The 20,101-nt window shown below is 42.1% G+C and overlaps 1 protein-coding gene across 8 annotated transcripts in view; it reads right to left on the bottom strand.

The window, feature by feature from the left end:
- Nucleotides 1-20,101, bottom strand: part of MACROD2 (mono-ADP ribosylhydrolase 2) — an 836,889-nt gene that overhangs the window by 83,159 nt on the left and 733,629 nt on the right. For all 8 annotated transcript variants that reach the window (XM_090134637.1, XM_090134639.1, XM_090134638.1 and 5 more), the window contains one exon: nt 9,185-9,266. In XM_090134637.1, coding sequence (XP_089990763.1) covers nt 9,185-9,266 — 82 coding nt within the window. The remainder of the gene's footprint in view (nt 1-9,184; nt 9,267-20,101) is intronic.

The following is a 20,101-nucleotide window of genomic DNA, read 5'->3' as shown; positions in this document are numbered from 1 at the left end:
TAAAAGCAGGGTTCCAGCTGAAAAGGTTCCTGCCCTCAAGCATTTGCCTAGCAGGGACTTGATGATCCGACCGTACAGCTCCACTAGAAGAACAGAGGATGTGCTGCACTACGGTTTCAAGACAATGGATCCCATTTTAGGGCAGTCTCTGCTTGCTCAAATGAAAAGCTTCTTCTGTCAAATCTTGCAGTGGGTGGCAGCATGAACCAGGCTACCAGCCCACTGCAAACTGCCTAAACCATGATAATATTGGATTTCCTGCAGTGGAAAAGACTGAGTACTCACTGTCCCTATTCCTCTTTATCACATTTGTTTTTCTGAAACTTTGTTCCAAAGCTTCACCCACCTATCTGCACAATTATATTAACAGCTTGACGAGCTTTCTAACACTGTATCTATTATCTATTTTAAGTGAAAAAAAATCACTTTTTTTTTTTTTTTGGATAGCACAGGACCACTGCTGCTACCTGACAGGAGCTTCATAATAGTGTACAGACTCCATCTCAGAAAAGAAGTTTGGTATCGTAGTAAGGCACACAAGAACACTCCAGGGCTTAACAAAGCCTGTATGTACACACAAGGCTCACATGTAATGTAGGAGCTCATGAGCTCTCTTGGCTGCTCTGAGCCATGCAAGTCTGCTCTCCACAGAGCTGATGCAACCGAGTGACCAACAGCACAGAAAAGGGGAATGTTTTCTTTGAGGAAAAGCAGATTTGGAAACCTCTGCCTGATGAGATCAGGCAAGACAAGGCCTGATTCTTATCACATCTACTTGTAAAAAATATTCTCACAAAAAGAAAATCCTCAACAAAAGCAGCACAGCCTTCTGCTTTAGAAGGAGAAGTGGAGCTTCTGAGCATTTGTACCCTGTAATCCTCCTTATAGAACAATAGGCACTATATAAACTCCCAGCTGACGCTAAGCGAGTTTGATGAAATTTTGTTTACTCTGTTTTGATTATGCAGAACTTTCCACTGATACACCGCACATCCCAGCCTTACTGCAGCATCAGTGCAGTTCTTCCTCCCATGTTGCTTGGTTACACCAGTCCCACAACACCAGAGCCTCACTGAATGTAAAATGTTTGTAGCTTTTGAAGCCATATCAAATAGAAATCCATAGTACCAGCCTCTTAAGAAGTTGCACTTTTTTTTTTTTTTGTCACCACAAAGATGTCTTTCATGCATCGTGTCACTCAATCTGCAGTAAAATGCATATATCCATATGAGCCTCAGGTGCCTACAAAGGCAACACGGCGACTGCTGTTCCCACTGTGGGTGAACTGGACAGCAGAGCTGCAGTGCAGGAAGTAGAGCTCACAGCCAGGATCAGATTTGAATTTCTATTTCCCAGATGCTTCTACCTTACACTCTTTGCAAAAATACTCATCTGTTTTTTAAAAAAGAAACCTATTTCTAAACTTCCTTATTTCTTCGATGCCTTAAAATACTGAAAACAACTGAGTTTTGTTTACCGGAATGTTCAAGTGGATTTCTCACCCATAAATATGCTAGTGTAGCATTCACACACAAAATGTTATGTTTTAGAAATGTGTCACCACATGCAAATACAAGCTTCTAACAAAATCTCATCAGTAACCTAAGACAGAGGCAATCAAATGAGACAAACACAAATTTAACGGCATCCTTTGCAATTAGAAGCACTCAAGCACACGAAGTGACTCAGCATCAGTGTCCGGAGAAGATGGCATATTTTTGAGCATTATGTGAAATGCATTTGCATTGTTTTACATGGTATATCTACCAACACTGTGCAAGGCAGCAGGAAGAAAAGGTGCCTGTTCAAAATTGCATACCCGGAAGACATTACACAGAAAAGGCTTATGATTGTTCACCTCCTTCTGCCAGGCATCCATGTGCAAAGGACTGAATAGAACAGCAAAACATCTCCCTCCCCACTACCAGCTTCTTCCTGAGCATATCACTTATAGAATATGGTGACTAATAGCCACTGCTGGACTAGTCCTATTGGTTGAGCTAATCTCCTTTTCAACTACATTTAATTCCTGCAGGGTCTGCAGCACCTCACAGCAAGCGTTCCTATTCCCTAACTACGTGTTGGGTAGAAATTTTTTTTTTTTTTTTTAATATAAATTCTGATTCTTCATTTCCTGGAATATTTCCTGGCATTTCTTGTGTTGCAGTGATCCAGACTCACGTTGTAACAACCACACTCATCATCTTCCCAAGCCTCTCCCACACAGCTAACACATGCAGCAACCCTGCACAACCCCTGTGCCTCGAAGGGCACCTTCATCACCTGCCATTTCACTGTTTCAATGCAATTCTTATACACCAGGAGCTGAAGAGCTCAGGGATTTGGAGTGCAAAAGAGCCATTTTCCCCCATCTTTTGGAGCAACTGTAGGCTCTATCATCAGTCTCGCAATACAAGGAAAGGGAAACATTCACAAAACACTATCAGAGCAAAAAGGGAAAAAAAAAAAAAAGAGTACTTCACCTCCTGAAAGAACACTGAAATACATTACAGACCCACTGTCTGTCCATACCCTGATCCGAGCAGTGCTGTTGCTGCTAACAAGAATGAGACAAGCAGACAACTTTCTATAGCCCACATACAGCAGAATACCACAAGCTTGTTTCGAACAGTGTACAATCAGAGGATTTAAACCCCATGCCTGAGGTGACCATCGCTTGCAACACAATCAAATATAGAGCAGCACTCTGCCAGCAGACTGCCAGGAAATAATTCAGAAGAGGTCATGCCAGGAAGCTTCGTTACGATTCAGACCGAAGCAGAACTCCCCACTGCCATTTCTAAGGCACTGGCAACCCACTGACATGTTAGAAGGAGCTGGGACTCTTCTCCTGGTCTCTGTCTTCAAAGTTGCTTCTTGTTCACCCTCCTGCCCCTACAGACTGTCTGTAGGATGGAGACACTGGCAGAAAGGGCAAAGAAAGCAAACTCAACATATGGTTGGACTGGCATAGTCACTGCCACAGCAAATTAAGACGAAAAGCAATAGAAAAAATTAGTTTCACAGTTCTATGAACACCTTCAGATTTTACTTAGCTTGATTTTATGAGGTAAGTTGTTTCAGACACATCTTGAAATGGATGGGTATTTCTAAGCCTTACGGCTATACGAAAATTTTGGATTGAGAACAATTTTTACAGCGAGCTATTTATGTCGGAGTGCACTCTATCAGAATCTGCAGGTGCTCTAAGAGAGAAATAGAGCAAAGCCATCATCCTATTGTGGTGTGCAGCCTCCTCCAGCTCCCCCAGACAGCTGTGCTTCCTTAGGAGCCTGTGTTACTGAGGGAAAGGCAACCACCACTGAAAACAGCAAGGCTGTGCCTCCTCCCAGCAGTTTGGACTCAAGTCCTTCAGGGAGGGGTTCTGTACAAGGCCCTGGAGGATGACACCCCTCAATACAAAGCTCAGAGAGGTTTGGGGGGGGTGATTTCAAACCTCTGCCACTGAGTCAGCACTTCCTACCCATGCAAAATCATCATCAGTCTGTCACAGCTTTGTCAAGACCACAATTCCTTCTCACTCACTGAAAAAACTTCACTCATCTCTACCTGAACGCGGGACTCCTCACAGATTTCCGAGCCGGAGGAGCGCTGAATGCTCCATCTCCAGCCCCTCTGGTTCAAACCAGTGAAGAGGCACGATGTTTATGTGCTGTGAATGCGGTGACCCGAAAGCTCTGCCCAGAGATGAGGACAGCAGCTGAGCCCAGCAGCACGCTCAGGATGCTCTCAACAGGCAGGTGAAGACCAAAGGCCTGCAGGCTCCTTCAGCCGAGCCTCCCAATAGCCCCAAAGCCCTGGTGGCCTGAACCAGCCATGAGCCACAGCTGGGTGACTTAACATATGAGCCCCTACTCAGACCAGACCTCAAATAAAGGGTATCAGGCACTTCCAGTAAGTCACCTGGCACCTATCCATGCAGTAAAATAAAGCCTATGAAAAATATTTTGTGGAATACATTCAGGTGACAAATTAACACAATGAATCTGCTCGTGAACATTGCAAATGCAAATAGAGAGGCAAAATTTATCAAACGAATTACCCATTTGATGTAGAATTACTTACAAAAGGCTAACTTATGATTCCTTTGCTCACGCTGAGACCTGTCGTAGTCCCAGTGGGTTCTGCCATATTAAGTGGAGAGGGGATGCTCCTCAACACCAGCACAGCAATTACAAACTCTGCTTAACAGTTCAGTCACGTATTAGTGCAGGGATCTGCCTTTTTAATACAAAGCCCTTCATTCAGGCATTTAGACAGTTTCCAATTTGATTCCAAGCCTGGTAGATCTCTTAACAACGAATTTCCTCTGCAATTATGAGATATTTGCACATTTATGCACAACTTCCTATTTGCACATTGCATCCTCCTAAAGTAATAGAAGGATTAATAGAGAACAGGAGTTCTCATCCGCATTGCTTTGGACAGGGTGGATAGCATTTTGGCATGCAGGGTAAAAGCAGAAAATGCACTAAATGTCATAACCTGGAATAGAAGGGAGAGAAAGCTTTTCAAGAAGCAATTTTTCTCTCTCTCTGTCTCAGCACCAACTGATATGGCTCACAAAAAAAAAAAAAAGAACAAGCGGTTGGGCTCGGCATCCTTTCAATTAGCTCTGAAAGGACACAGGGTCTAAAAGCTTGCATCTTCCACCTATCAATTGGTCTAATAAAGTGCAAATCTCTCCTCTCTAGCAATTTTCGCAATGCTTTAGTGAAGTAATTCTGTTACTGTGTTTAAACTAGTAAGAGTAATATCACCTGGAACAGGGCAGCTTCATAGTATGTACCTTTTATGACATTATTTTTGTCTAAAGAACATTTTCGGAAAAAATGATTTCCCTTTCCAATCCACTGATAACAGGTGGTAGATTCAGAAGTACTTTAAACATTGCAATTTAAGACAAACCTTTCATAATACACAATAGTCACCACGAAAAATAAGCATTTGCCAATGGTCTCCACAAGATTATCTGTCTGACATACTGAATAGCTAGCTATATACAGGACACAGGAGAAAAATAAGGTGTCTCTGCCTCCAGCTGGCAACCGTGTACAAATATGCTTAATTTTACTCCATGAATAGCAACCAAGGAGCACGTATAACTGCAAGGTAAAAGTTAGCAAGTCTGGCTTCTCAAGGGGAACGTTTTCGTACCATTTCCTGGTAGGTTTTACAAATATATATTTAGCAATAAAAGTAATGCCTAGATTCCAGGCTCCGTGCAGAATTGTGTTAGAAGAGACAATGAATTCCAAGAGAAAAAAAATGATACAAGTATCAGCAGCTTTCCTGGAAAGCTCACACATAATACCAGTAGCAATGAATCCAGTGAGGTAAGAAGTACATATCTGAGCCAGGATTACAGGCAAGGGCATTTTATTTGCCTGAAGGATATGCAGCGAGACATCATCTCAGATTAACCAGAGAGAATGTCACTATGCAACTGAAGAGAGGATGTCTGGGCTATTCCATTCCACCAAGAGAGAGAACACAACTGAGCCACAGAAAAACAAACCACCATTTGTCTCACCTCATGTGCTAAAACAGCGACTGATTTTAAGATTTGATGTCCAACAAAAAGTCTTCCATCTTTGCTCTTTTCCTACCAGGACACTCATGAACTTCTCAGCAAAACCTCAGAGACTCTACACTAAATTCCGTGTGAATCAGGACGCTTTTCCCTCTAAACTAATACTTTCCTGGGCCATCATAGGGATGAGATCCTGCATCTGAGTTAAAGCTTATATGGCATTACCCTCAGAGCATATTGGCTTTGACTCAGGCTCTGTACAGGCTACTGCTTACTAAGATTGGATCTGAAATGCTGAGGATGTGACAACTGGTCCGTTACTGAACAGCTATGTTACACTTTTAAGATATGAAATTACTTAGAAGTCTGCTTCTTCCCCTATATATTTAAAGTTTGCAAATGACAAAGCTCTTGGCAGTTGTCTTAATATCAGTACTATTACTCAACTAATTTCTTTGGCATCCTTCTCACAAAATAAGTCTAATGATATGTTCAACTAATGGAACAATTTCCCTGTATCTATATTCCACTTACTCTAATGCACTGAGGTGTAACTCTAGCTTCATTTCATTATCACTTGACTAGCTTAAGTACTTGGATGTCTTTTTGGATTTATTAATGCACTAGGTTTAAAGTAATAACTATTTATGTATATAACTCCATGAATATATTCTTCTTTCTAAGCATTTTTGTCCACATCTATTAATGTAGATATATTTTGTAATGTTTCTGAATGCGAGATGCACATTTAAAAACGTCTCAGTGTTTTTTTCTCTAAGCCTCAAGTAATATCTCAGCATTATTCCTTCCTGTGAATGCTCAGATAGCTTGCTATCAATTTAAATTTAGGGCAAATCTTTCCTCAGAGACTTCTGTTTTACTACACTAATAGAATCACTTAAAAACAAACAAACAAAAAATGCCATAGCAGTTTTGGCAGTTCCTTCCAGAGTCTAAATATCAGGATTTCATTGCCAAAGGTACGGACAGTTGCCAATTCCTTGACAAAGAACCACACCGAATCCCTTGTGGAAGAAGCTGGTGTTGAAGAAAGATGGAATAATCCTCTAGAGGAGAGGAGTCTGCAGAGAACTTGTTGGAGGTCACATTAGACTTAGACGCAGATACCACCTCACCAAGAGAAAAGAAAAAAGGAAGAAACAGTACACCTGATAATCCTTTGCTGATCACCATTAAGACCTACTGCTAATATCCTCATCATTCAGCTACAGACAATTTAGGATGGGGCCAACTTCAACCTAACCGCTGTTGTGATGGTACCCAGCAGAAAAGTGCCACTTCAGCAGGGCAAAGGAAGCCTGATGCTGAACATCAATCATTAGGGCACTCCTCTGAGACAGAGACCCAGATACTGATCTTTTCTCCAGGGATGCTATCGAAGTCATTTCGTTTGTACACATCTTTTCTGCCGCTCTCCTCATAAGCTGCACATCCAAGTGACTCCTGTAAGAGCACACCACACATCCGTGGTGTTACAAGAGATTAAAATCAGATCTCCCAAATTGCTGACTACTGACCTCAACACAGGAAATCCTTCACTGATTCGGGGAAAAAATCTTGGAAGCCAGCTTGGTGCCTTTTAAAGCTACAAGCTTAACAACCAGTAGGTGCTCAAGTCCTTCTGGAAGACTACATTATTAAAGCATATCAAAACTAGTATTCAGAATCATTAATGGTGAGAAAATTACAGCTGGAAGCCTATGAGAATAGGTCCTAAGATTTTTTTAGAAACCCACACCAAATTACGGCTGCTGAGAAGTAAAGCATCTTTATCCAGAAAGCTATCTGCATGAGCATCACATCATGCGGTCCTTTTTCACAGTCACACACCTGCCAACTGCTGGATGTTACTGCACATTAGAGGGTTCCCATCACCACTGCCTTACTATGGTCATATACAAATTCCCTGTTTTAGTTTGATTAAAAAAAAACCAACAACAACAACAATAAAAAGTTAAAGCTTTACATGCATGAGAATAGACATGCTTTTAAAATTACAGAACTACGGCACAATGAATCACCTGCACAATGTAGCATAAGGCAATAAGAAGTCTTTACACACTGTGACATCTAACCAAACAGACCCTCTTTGTCCAAGACTTCAACAATGCCATATTTTGACAACTCAAAAAAAAGAAGTGAATCTTCCTTTTAACCCTCTTCCCCCCTTTAGTTTTGTCACGCTTCAGCACCTGAAGCATCTCATTGTCTCCGGGGCTTTCAAACCCAAGTGGGCTTTACATTTGTAGTAATAACAGCAGGCTTTCATCTGGAATTTCAAAGACTTCAGTGCTGAAGGTGAGTATTAATACTCTACTTTGTTGACAAACTGCCACGGTAGCTTGCTCTCCCTTAATCCGAAAGGCAGAGACAGAGCCAGCAACAAAAGACAGGGCACTGCTGTTCTGTCCAACGTGTACATTGACCAAAAAAAAAGATAAAAATCATACACTATCCAGATTAGATGTGAATGCAGTCTGAATGAATGTTCGCTGCACTCCAGCCCAAAATATTACTATACGGACACCATTCTATGCTACCTGAATTATTCAGTATGTCTTTAGGTTTGAGATCACTGCAAACTGGAGATTACAAAGTAGTTAGTTCTAGTGAGATAAGGCTGAAACATCACAATATCCATACTACCAGTAAAAGTCAAAAAAATCACTGTGGCTACTATGACAACATGGCCCTGTAAAATTAATTGAGAATCTCACAACACACCCAAGCTCTGCTTCCCATTACTCACAGGCCCATTCTACCAGGCAGTTTGGGGAGCATTTAAGTGACTGCCATTTCAGAAATGGGTGATAAAAAAGACTACAATCTGGATCTTATCACATATAGCAGAACTGATGTCAGAGAAAACAGAATAAAATGGGAGAGGGTTAGGGTTGATTAAAAAAACCCCACTACTCTAACACGGATTGCTAATAATGTATGATAAAAATAAATCACAGTTATATAAGGAGGGGTGTGAACAAATTTACTATCTACCAGGTTTTCTTGCATTCTAGAAAGTAACCTCATGTGTGAAGCCTAAGATGAATGGCTAACATTTCCCAAGTGCTCCGGTGAGAGCCATCTTTCTCCAATTCATTCTCGCACAGGGACAGCTCAGGTTTAAAGTTCCCATTCAGACACAGTTGGGCTCTAACCCCTGTGGTATCTTTTAAGATGCACAGAAACCCTACCAGCACTATTAGTGAAAGAGTAAAGCATTCACAGTGTGCATGGAAAAGCCATATACGGTAGGAGCTATATACATGAGTGCAAATCATCTGCCTGCTGCTCAAGAGAAGCAGTGCCACACACCAGCCTTAAGGAGGAGATACGGATTACAGTAAGGATTGAAGAAACTAACAGTACTGAGCATGGAAAAGCAGGCCTTGATTTTGCAGCAGCAGCATCACAAAACAGTTTTACCGCTTCACAGATTTTAAACGTCTTGTATTTCTCCAGCATCACAGCCTCTTCGTGCAACTGATCTCTAAAGAAAGTTCACATTTTAATACTTGGCTCAGGCAGTGAAAGCAGAAAGGATGCCGACCGTTGCCTTTTCCCGCATCGTTTTTTTGGAGTCAGATGGCAGTAAATTCCCATACCTACCTATAGGGAAAAACTCGCCCATTTTCTTCTTGAAAATTTTGTAGTCAACCTCCAAAAAGACGCAGAAGATGATACGATCCACCTGTAAGAAACAAAATTATTCACAGTGAAATGACTGCAACAATAAACATCAGCAATAATAGTTAATACCAACACTGCTTTACGCTTCAGGCAAGCAAGGAAACATCACAGGGACACGTGTTTTGATTTCATTGTGCATCTGTGTTGTAATTTATAAAATAACATTTGCAATTGCAGTTCAAAACTGTATTCTTTGTTAACTGCCTCCTGTTTATGCAAACCACTCTTGAGCATAGTATAAATTACTTTTGGCATTCTAGATGAGTACCAGGATGCAATGTTTGATGAAAGTGTCACACGGGGGGGTTTCTAATAAGCATAAAAAAGAGTAAACGGGTAAGCAAAGAGCTCTTTTTCCAATCTTTGTTGGACAAACCTATTTGCAAAACCATTTAGTACTTTAAAACAGCTTTAAAAGGTTTCATGTGGTTTTAATTTACATGAAATCACTTACTCTTGCTATAATACAAGCAAAATGCAGCAAAAACAAAAGCTGATTAGATGACAGGTAGCACACGGGGTAAATAAAATGTTTAACACGTTGTCTTCTTCGTGAGGCTGAGCGTATCAATGAAACCACAGCCCACAATGCACGCAACACCCACCCACTAATGGTTCCAAATAAATTACGATGGCCTTCTGCGTGAAAGGCTTTTCTAGAAGTGACAAAAAAAAAAAGGCAAACAATAAAAACCAAACAAAATTCCAAAGCCTTTAAGATGAAAGACACCCACAGCGGACTCACTCCAGCTGTGCTATTTCTTTGCTTTACCTGTTTGCCTAGCCTGGCACAGCTCCTGGAAGGAGCGGTGGAAGAAGAGAAGATCCATGCAAGGCTGAGCTGCAGGACCCACCCATCCAGTAATCGGGTTTTTCTCTGAAGTGCCACGAGAGCATCATCAGAAAAGGATGAAGTCTGACCAGTAGGGAATTCAGCTCCTTGCCTGCCATTTTGCTGCCCTCATGATTCCATGGGCAATAAGCTGACGTGCTGTGGCAGAGCTGCTTGCGAGCTACATGCTACAAAGGCAGCAGCCTCCCTCCAGCAGAGAAGCCTGCAGGACAGACGCTCACAAAAAAGTACCTTCTTTCCATTCACTTCACTAGAAAAAGCTGCCCTTTGGCTAGAGCTGCTCTTCGAAGCAAGTACAGGCCTTGGCTTCAAAGATACCATTATACTTGAGCAGCTCTAACCATCATTTTAGAGCTCATTTTGGAGCAGCCTAGTAGAATAAAGAACGGAACAAGAGCAGGCAATAATCAGTTATTCTGGAAAGTCCTGGTGGTTGGTAACAAGGACATCTCCCAAAGGCAACTTCAAAAGCTGAAAGTGCAAAACAGACAGGAGATAAGAGAACGAAGGTGTGGGTTATGTGGGCCCTAGGGAACAAAGAGGCCGGGGAGCAGGAGAGAAGCAGCAGTAAGAGAGAGCTTGGGAGCTTGCTGCAGACTTGTGAGCAGGAAAATGTGTTTGTATGACATTCAGAGAAACAAACCGCCTTGTGCAGCTCTGGTAAACAGTCCAGACTAGAGCTTCACTAAATGCTGGACTGTGTCATCAGCTGCTCCTCACAACAGATAAAGTAAATGAATAGAATAATAACAACACAAACAAATATTGGTGAAGGGTATGGGCCAAAAGGGCGTATTCATTTGTGTACCCACATGTTTATAATATAAAGCATCAGTGGTAAGTGTTTTTACAGCCATATTTTACATAATTGTTTCCACTTTACTAAAGTTGCGCTTTCAGGATGGAAGCTTCCAATAGAGAAAGCTTAAATTGCCTGCCTTCTACAACCTGATTTAGGATTGTGCTGGGGCTGTCCTCGATTGCCATCTTCTATCCCCACCTCCCAAGCAGAGCAGATACTCGAGCATTGCAGCGATAGGTGCAATATGTGCACCAGACCAAGCAGCAAGGATGGGAACTTAAAAGCCAGAGGAGGAATCATACTCCCACACAGAGAAGTTCTGAGCCGTCTGGCCCTCTGTACAATCTCGCATCCTCTGCTGTAAACACTACAGACATTTCCCTCATTTTCTATATTTCAGCTTCTCAAGGTGTTCCCTTCACTTGTATTTATTCTGCGCAGTTGACAATGATAAAACTTTTGCAATCAGGAGAATTTCTGCTACTTCTAATATAATTCCTTAATTTAAAGATAGGGAATCTCTCCAGAAATGGCACGCTATTTCACATTTTCTAGCATCCTGACTATACACATCCTGTGTATAAACCTGTTCAATTTCTTCTTGGTGTGAGAAAAAGCGCTCTATTTTTAAGTATGCATAAGATATTGTGATGACAGCCAAAATCCTGTGTTTATCTGATTGAATGGCATGTGTTGGCAGATAGTAAATCTGAAATTAAACCATATTCTATCATCCTGCCAGTCACTGACTATTTTATCTAACATCCCCAGCTAAAATAACTTGGAAATTAGGTACGGAAAGTAACCCTTGTCCTCACTGTTTCCATTCCAGCTACAATAAGCTGCAATAAGGAAAGGTTTAATCCGAGTGGACCCAAAGCTCTGTAGCCTGCTGGCTCACAAAAGCTCAGCAGGCCTCCTGGGATGCAAAAGGCACTCCTTGCTCAAAGAGGAGAGCTCTCCCGTTGCATCTGGGACATGGCAGCAGATGAGCAGTTGGATGCAGCCCCTTTGCAGAGATCAGGCAGGGACCCTGAGGGACTCTGTGTCTGAGGAGCCCCTGCAGCCTTTTGTAGGTGCCCGGCTCCTCCACAGTTGACCAAGCAGCACTCAGCTGCAATGCAAGCCTAAAGGAGCTGCAAGCTGAAGCTATTAAGGCTCACCCTTGATTGACAGCCCCTTTTCGGAAGCTGATGTCAAAATCAACCGGCCCCTACCAGAGATTGATCAAATTCTGCTCGCTTCACAGCTATGAATAGCGGGATCAAAGAACCCCAAAATTAAGAGTGCTGTAACAGAGGAAGAAGGGAGTTAAATTGCATGAGCTTAGTAGGCAGCTTCACAGCCCAAGGCTGCGAGTACATTGATTTTCTTTTTCAGTTGCTTTTTTATCCTTGGGACCTGCTCTCCTTGCCAGGCTGCGTTTACTTTTGACTGGGATCCATCCCTGGTGGTTTTGCTAGCAGCACTAAATGGGGATCAGCAAACGACTGGAGCTCCGCATGGCCCAGGCTGCTTCTGCAGCGGAGTGGGCACTGACTCAGTCATTAATGCCAGCACTTCGCACGGATGCATCCAAATCTCATCCACAAAACCCCTCACGCTAAGTACAGAAGCAATGCTGTTCTTGACAGCAGCACTGTTGACCTTAACACAATGAAGCTGAGAAAAAATAATGCTTCCCTCTGCTCTTTGTTTAAAGGTTGTTGGGGTTTTTTTTTGTTTTTTTTCCCCTTTATTTTGTTGTGTTCTTTCTGCCCTAGCCGGTTAGAGAGCACATAGCATCGAGTCAGCTTTCAATGTGCTGGTGGGCCATGCGAGTGGTCTCATGCAACCTGGGTTGCCTTTCTCTCAGACTACTCACAGTCAGGAAGAGCTGTGCAGCCAGCTCAGGGGCTGCACTGTCACAGTAGCATGGGCAAAACTGCCCAGGGGGCCCCAGGAGCCCTGGAGCACAGCTGGGGCTGCACCTCGCCATGGGAGCCCCACTATTCCTTCACACCACCAATCGGACAGCCCTACCTGCAGAATGCAAGCAAAGCAACAAGATGGGTGTGCACTGCTTGGAGAAACAGCCCCGGGATGTGCCCCTTCCAAGGTGAGTCCAATTCCTCTGCCTTAACTTCTCTATCTGCTTAGGGGACAGCAATACTTAGTTTTGCACTTACACATCACTACCAAGAGGTATTGCCAAGTTTGATCTATAGGACCTGCCAAACAGAGCCATACGCATAGCTGCATGTATGAGCAGGTGCCAGGCCATACATCAGGCACAGATCTTAAGCAAAAAACCAATCAAGAGCTGTTCTACACTACTTCATCTACTAAGTGTTTCCACGTCATTGCCACATCGTGTCCTAATAAAATAACTCAATGAAAATAAAACCAACTACATCTCAGCACTTCCAAGTACTCCATGCATGTCCTCAGTACCAAGGCATTCACCCAGCAGGCACTGACTGCTTTTTATTCTACACGGTAATAAGCCGCACCATAGTTTAAATCTTACCAGAAAATACACAATTGTAAAAAACAAAACAAAACAACAAAACAATTGTAGTTGGAAAAAAAAAAAAAAAAAAGTTTCTCAAATGAAAATAGTAACAAATAACAAAGAAAATGAAATGAGAATGAGAGTCTCTTCTTTGTAGCAAATCTCCTTTACAAAATATGCTTATCTGATCCCCCCAGAACCCACTGTCATTAGGGCATGGCTAACACCAGAAGCTTGCTGTAACATTTTCAGTTTATCAAACATTCTGTGGACTCGATTCAAACTCAGTGGAGCCAAACAGAAGCTTTTTATTGACTTCAGCATGCTTGGATTGGTGCCTATAGCCCATAATGCCAGAAACAACACTTGTCTCCTTAAGAATTAAAATTCTTCTGATATTCAAATTCCATTATCCTAACTCTTCAGATACTTTTCTCAGACACTTCCCTAACAGTCACCATTCAGAGCTGTCTGAAGCAATTAAGTCTCCTTGACTACAGTGCCTGTAAGGAAGAGGCTCTGAGCCTTCACTGGGCCAAGATCCCGCATCTTCCCTCTGCTCACAGCACTATTGCTTGGGCAGCCTTGGTGGCTTTCACTGTCCCAGATGAAGACCAGTGAGAACAAGGCCACACCAGCCCATTTTTTCAAGATACACTCTCATGGAATCAAAACCTAAAGGCTGAGAAACAAAACATAAGGAGGAAAAGATTTTTAATGTATCACAGAGTGAGGCTACGAGTGTCTCACCTGACTGCATTGCACACTGAGTAAAACTTCTCCCATTTCCACAGCAGCAGCTCAACCAGCTGTTCTGAAGGCGACAACACTCATGCTCACTGTCAGGGACCCCGTTTTCCACTTCTATTTCACTGTTTTCCAACAGCACTGCTCCCTGCCCAGCACCAAGCTGATGCGTCACGTTCCCTCTGTGCACACTTCAAAGAGACCACCATCTGTTCCTGCTCTCCTCGAGCACTGGTACATGATACTCTTGATGCCTATTGTCTCCCCTTCAGCCTAACCCCTGCCTGATTTGATCCTCCAGTAATCCTATTGCAACCAACTAACAGATGGAAACGCCAGCTCTGTAAGTAACTCGGGCAGCTGCCATCTCCCTTGCAGGAGCAGCGAGCTCCATCATCAGAGGCACTGCCTTTCCTGAACCCCACGCACATCTGTCCAGCTGTTTAGGGAGCAGGCAGCTTGACTGGAAAGAAAGAGCAAAGAGGATTTCATCCCGCTTGGAAATGAGCCATAGTCGAAGCCAGAAGTTTTCACACACCTCTTCCAAAGGTGAATGCTTCAAGCCCTATAAAACCTACTCATTTCATAGCGCCATAAATTAAAATTTAGCCTCCTACTATTATTACTAATTTCACAGAAACCATTAAAGCGTAGAGCCTAGCTGACTGTCTGCTCCTTTCAGCATGACATCATGGTCTATAATTGCAGAATTACTCTCAAAAAGAACTTCAGTTTAGTATTTATGGCAAATACAAAGCTTCGGCGCCACTTCCATCCTCATAAGAAGCTTTAAGCAGGGCAGAGGTGTCAGACTAGTGATATGGCAGATTTGACAATCAATGAACTGTGCGATGATGTTCACAAAGAAATTCATCTGCTCTTAAGATCGTTACACCTGCCCCAGCTTCAAACCCACTGCAGACCTGAGCCAAAACACAGTCTGCTTAACTTGAGTTGGCAAACGAGGCCAGCTCCAGGCAGACAGACACCCTCTGGATCGCTCCTGATGGTGGAGGGGGGGGTTGAGAAAGATGCACCCTCTCAGGACAAAGCTCTTCGATTTTGATGGACTTGAGTTTTAAAATTCTTTGAATCCAAAGCAAAAATCTGAATTAATATCCACATTACTGCAAGCCTCCTGAAAGTAGATGCTGATGAAGCACTATGATTCCACATCAAGAGCAAATACCCACTGAGGACTAAGCTGTAAGGAAGCAACTCTTACTTAAACCATCGTGTTACTTAGGCAGTCGTTGAAAGAATAAAACGCAAAACATTATAAATTATAAAACGATTTATGTTTATCACAAATAGAGATGAATGGTTTCTATGATGGTCTTACTGAAGTTAAAAAGCAGAAAATTATTATTGGTGCTTTAATATCCTATTTGTGAGTGAAAGCGTACTTTGCTTGGGTTGAAAGATAATTAAAAGTCCAAAGGCAATTAAAACAAAACAAAACAACACAGAAACCACCATCAGAAATTTATTACAAGTTTAAAATATTAATGCAAACATCCCAAAGGAACTTTAGATAAGGCTTTGCAACAACCCCTGCCTCTAAAACAAAATGCAGTAGAAACAGAATTAGCAGTGAAACCCAGGATAAACGTAATGCATAGTCAGAACATCTCTCCCTGCCTGCTCTTCCTACTGCTCTGCTCATATTCAACAGATGATGGTAAATTACTCCCTGTATCTCATGGGTGTCAGACACCTCTGCAGTTATCACTATGACATAAGCCTATCTCCATGCAACTGAAAAAGCATTAAAACCCACAGCTCGTGCAAAAGCACTTTTACTCACAGATCTAAACCAAAGCTAAGTTTTGTGACAGTTGATAGAGTTTTGCCACCAGGTAGACATTACAGATGCCCACGATCACAAAGAGCAAGCATCAGAGCTAAACCTGAACCCCAGGATCTCTTTCTACTGTTCCCTCTCAAAGTGAAGACATGATAAGAAAAAGAAAAACCTATCAATGGTCACAAGCCAAGGTTACAAGCTTGACTGCACCCCATCAGTTTTTCTCTGGCACATCCTTTCAATGTACCCATTTATTGTGAGAATCAATAAAGGTAACTATTTTCCCTAATGTGTTGGTTGGTTTTTAAAGGTTACTTATTCTCTGAGAGAACCCAGTTTTTGCTTTCAATACCTTTTTTTACACACTGTGTAATCGAAGGACAGCCAGAGCCTTCCCTTTTGGACTTGGCCATTCCCTGTGCTGAGCTGTTACTTCTTTGTGTGAGCAGAGCACCTGCCAGACAAGCAGAAGGGCTGTCCTGGAGAAGCAATTCAGATTTAAAATAGGAAATTATGATGACAATTTATGATGCATTTTGAAGTATCCCGCAAGAAAATTGCATGCATCCTAGTTACTGCCATGACTGCATGACGTGATGAAATAAGACGTAACACTTCCCTTGCACTCCTGTAAACACTGGCAGACAGAGGCAAGAAACTAACCAGCAGTTAATAGGCCGCATGTTCATTTTTTGGCCAGTGACTAAAATCTTTCCATTTCCTAGGGGTGAAAAAGCCTGCAAAATCAGTCTTGGATTTAAGGCAACGTCTCAGTATGTTTCCTTTGATGGTCACTAAAACTTGTCAGGGAAAGGGCAAGAGAGTACTTTAAAAATGCATTTGTTTTTACCAAGGTATCCATCAATCTGCACAATTCACATTTATGCCACACAAACACAATGACATAAAACCCATTAATCTTTTCTAGCTTAATACCTACTGTCCTTTGAAGATACATGTTTGGAATATCTGAAGGCGACCTCCATTTTTCACAGTTACCAGTCATAGGGCAGCTGACACAGCCAAGATAATCCTGTATTCAGCGAAACCGGGGGAATGAATGGATTCTGATGAATGTAATTTGCTATCTCAGTGACAAATGGCAAATGGGAAGAGAGGGTATGCATGCAAATATAACTGCGTTAAATAAGGGCTTGTGAAGGATAGTACTCTGAAAATATCTGATAGACAGTTTTACAACTACCATGCATTTTTGAGGAGATAAATCATCAGCTTACGTTAAGTTATCATTATATCCTCATTGTGGCTCTCCAAAGAATATGATAGTATTGTGGCATACAATCAAGCAGCGTGTTGCAATCCCAAAGGTCAACTTTCTGCACCATACTTTACTTTACAACATACTTTTTTCCCCAGCAGTCTCTTTAATACAATTTGGGCTTACGTACACCCAGATTGCCAATAAGCATGAGATTCCAAAGCCTGCTTGGGCATCCAACCTGTGGCAGACCATTCCCAGAAGATGCTATGTTTCACTACCATCAAAAGCCGAGGAAAGATACCCCCAGGACTGAGGTGTCACTTTGGAAAAATTCTTGTGCTGTAGCATTGAGTAATACCCACCAACATGATCTCTACTCCTTCCCAGGGTCAGGAGGAGAGCTGCTCAGAGCCTACCACTCCAGAAAGCATACATACTTGAAAACAGAGATGTAATCTCTTCCTCACCATCATCTTTGAGGCTGCTGCAAGATCCTGAAATCTAAATGAGTCCCTAATTTTATTTCAAAAGCTTCTGATCTAAGCATTCTATGATCTGCACTACATAGGAAGACCAGGCTGGTCCTTCCTATCCTTTAGATGATAGAGTAATTTAGATTTGGATGCTACAGGCAGTCCCAGGAGGAGAGAAAGCTGTCTGAGGCTGCAGACCAGCCAGGAGAGCAGCCGCAAGGGATGGCAGCATCTTCTAGGTATTGCCCCAGGAGAAGTCACCAGGTCCCTGCGCAGCAGGCATGAGTGTCTTGCTGGCATCTCATGGCTGGGATACAAACAGCTGAGAAGCCCTCAGCAGCCTCATTCAAAAAGAAACGTTTGAGCTACAGAAAAAGAGCAGGAGAAGCAGCAGCTGATGGCTTAAGAAACTTTTAAGCGTGTGGCTACAGGCTGGGTAAATTTGCAGTCACGATAAACTCAACAACAATTTTCTCATTTCTCTTTGCCTAGCCTTGTGGTAGGGTATTTTACAACTGATGACTGCTTTCAGTTTGGGCACTTCGCATCACTTTCAAAACTACTGACAGAGAAAAAAAAAATCTGGCTTATCACGTTGGCTTAAATTGCAACTTACTTCAGTATTTTTGTTGAAAGAGGCCAGATGACTCTCATGTACACAATTACACAAACTCCTAGAGAAGCTGGGAGGTTTTGCCTTTGCAAAATATACAATTTTATTAAGAAATCCCTCAGACCTAATCCAACGGAGAACAATTCCCAGGCTCCCAGTGTATTTCCCATTTGCCATTGCCTCTTTAATCATTCCCACACCTCCATCCTACATGAACACTCACGTTGATTCGCCCTTAACCAAAAGCTGTCGACTTCAAGAGAGTTTTGGATCAGTGCAACTAGGCTTTACCTGCTTTGGTGGGAAGACAACACACACCGAGTGTGTCCAACTGCAGTTAAGCTTTCCAAAATGCAGCAAGTGTCATAAAAGCCACATTTCTAGAGATGGAGGACCTTCCCTTATGCTGTATTAACAGCTCTACCACCACAACCACCCCCAACATATTTTGAACTCTCCCCTCTAGCTCTATGCTTTATTTGATGAAAAATGTAGGCAGAGAAAACTCTGGTATGAGAACTTAATAATTATTCCCCATTAAGGCAATTAAAACTCCTGCTGTAGGAGCAAAGCGAAGGCATAACGTACCTGCTATCAAGGCTACAAAAGAATGACATTATGCAGAGACGCTGCAAAACTCTTATTCAGAAGGTTTGTTGTAGATAAAAAGGATCCCTTCTAAAAATAAAATAAAATAATTAAAAAAAAAACTGCTTTCCAAAGAATATAAGCCTCAGAACAGAACTTGAAACAGCTCTGAAACCATCGCTCAGACTGAAACCTGGACTGAGTCTCAGTTATACAAATACTACTTTATCTCACTTCTTGAAGAAAATGTTTTACAATTTATCTGTCATTTATAGATCAAATTAAAGTCATTAATGCAATCCATTAAAGACCACTTTGAAAGGACAAAGGCTGATTTTCTCAAACACTGTATCTCTCTCATTCTAATGCTAGAGATAATCTTTTTTTGCCATCACAAAGAGACAGAGCCAGGAAGAAGATGAAGCTATTAAATTTCCACTACTACAAGAAAAAAAAAAACACACTTCTCCTCCCAGGACGCAGATGCTCACTCCAGAGCATCTCCTCCTAGAAGATGAACTCGGAATCATTTGCTTAGCAAGCATCAGGTAGATTCCAGGTAAAGAAAATCTGATTTTTTAAAAGCTATTTATCTCCTTCCTTCACAGAAGTTTTCTTTCTTTCTTTTTTTTTTTTTCTAGAAAGTCACTTGTTACAATTTCACCTTATTCATGCCTGAGACACTTTGGTACCTGTGACAAAATGACATGTTTTCATTAAATAAGAGTGACTGGAGCAATTGCTGAATCTCAGCATCCTGAAAGAAACCAAGTCAGGAGCCGGGTTGATCTGTGCACAACCTCTGCAGTGTTTCCTGCCGCTCAGGAAGGAGAATGTGCAAGGAGACAAGAAAATCTGATGCAAAATCCTTCTTCCTCAAGAAGTTCAGCAGGGGGCTGGGTCAGCTCAGGGAACGGTTGCACTTCGGAGACTGTTTTTGGGATATTTGCACCTGTTGGAGTCCAGGATCAGTAAAGAAGATATATGCTTGAGAGTAGATGTGGTTATAGATTTGGCATGTGAGCTTGGTCTGCAATTCAGCAGAGATGTCCTCATGCAAAGGGTCATTAAGCAAGCTTGATACAGTTGATGAATGTCTTCCGCAGAGGATATTGCAACTTTAATATGGGTTGTTTAGAAAAAAATGCGCTGGGATATAAATGTCAACTGCATGCCAGCATTTTTCACAAGAATTGGGAAGGGAAAAAAAGAGATCCATCTCATAAGGATCAGTTTT

Source organism: Phasianus colchicus, chromosome 2 (assembly GCF_987193195.1).
Source record: "Phasianus colchicus chromosome 2, bPhaCol1.hap1.1, whole genome shotgun sequence".
Lineage (NCBI taxonomy): Eukaryota > Metazoa > Chordata > Aves > Galliformes > Phasianidae > Phasianus > Phasianus colchicus.
The sequence above is the reverse complement of the archived record's forward strand: the minus strand, read 5'-3'. Positions and strand labels throughout refer to the sequence as shown.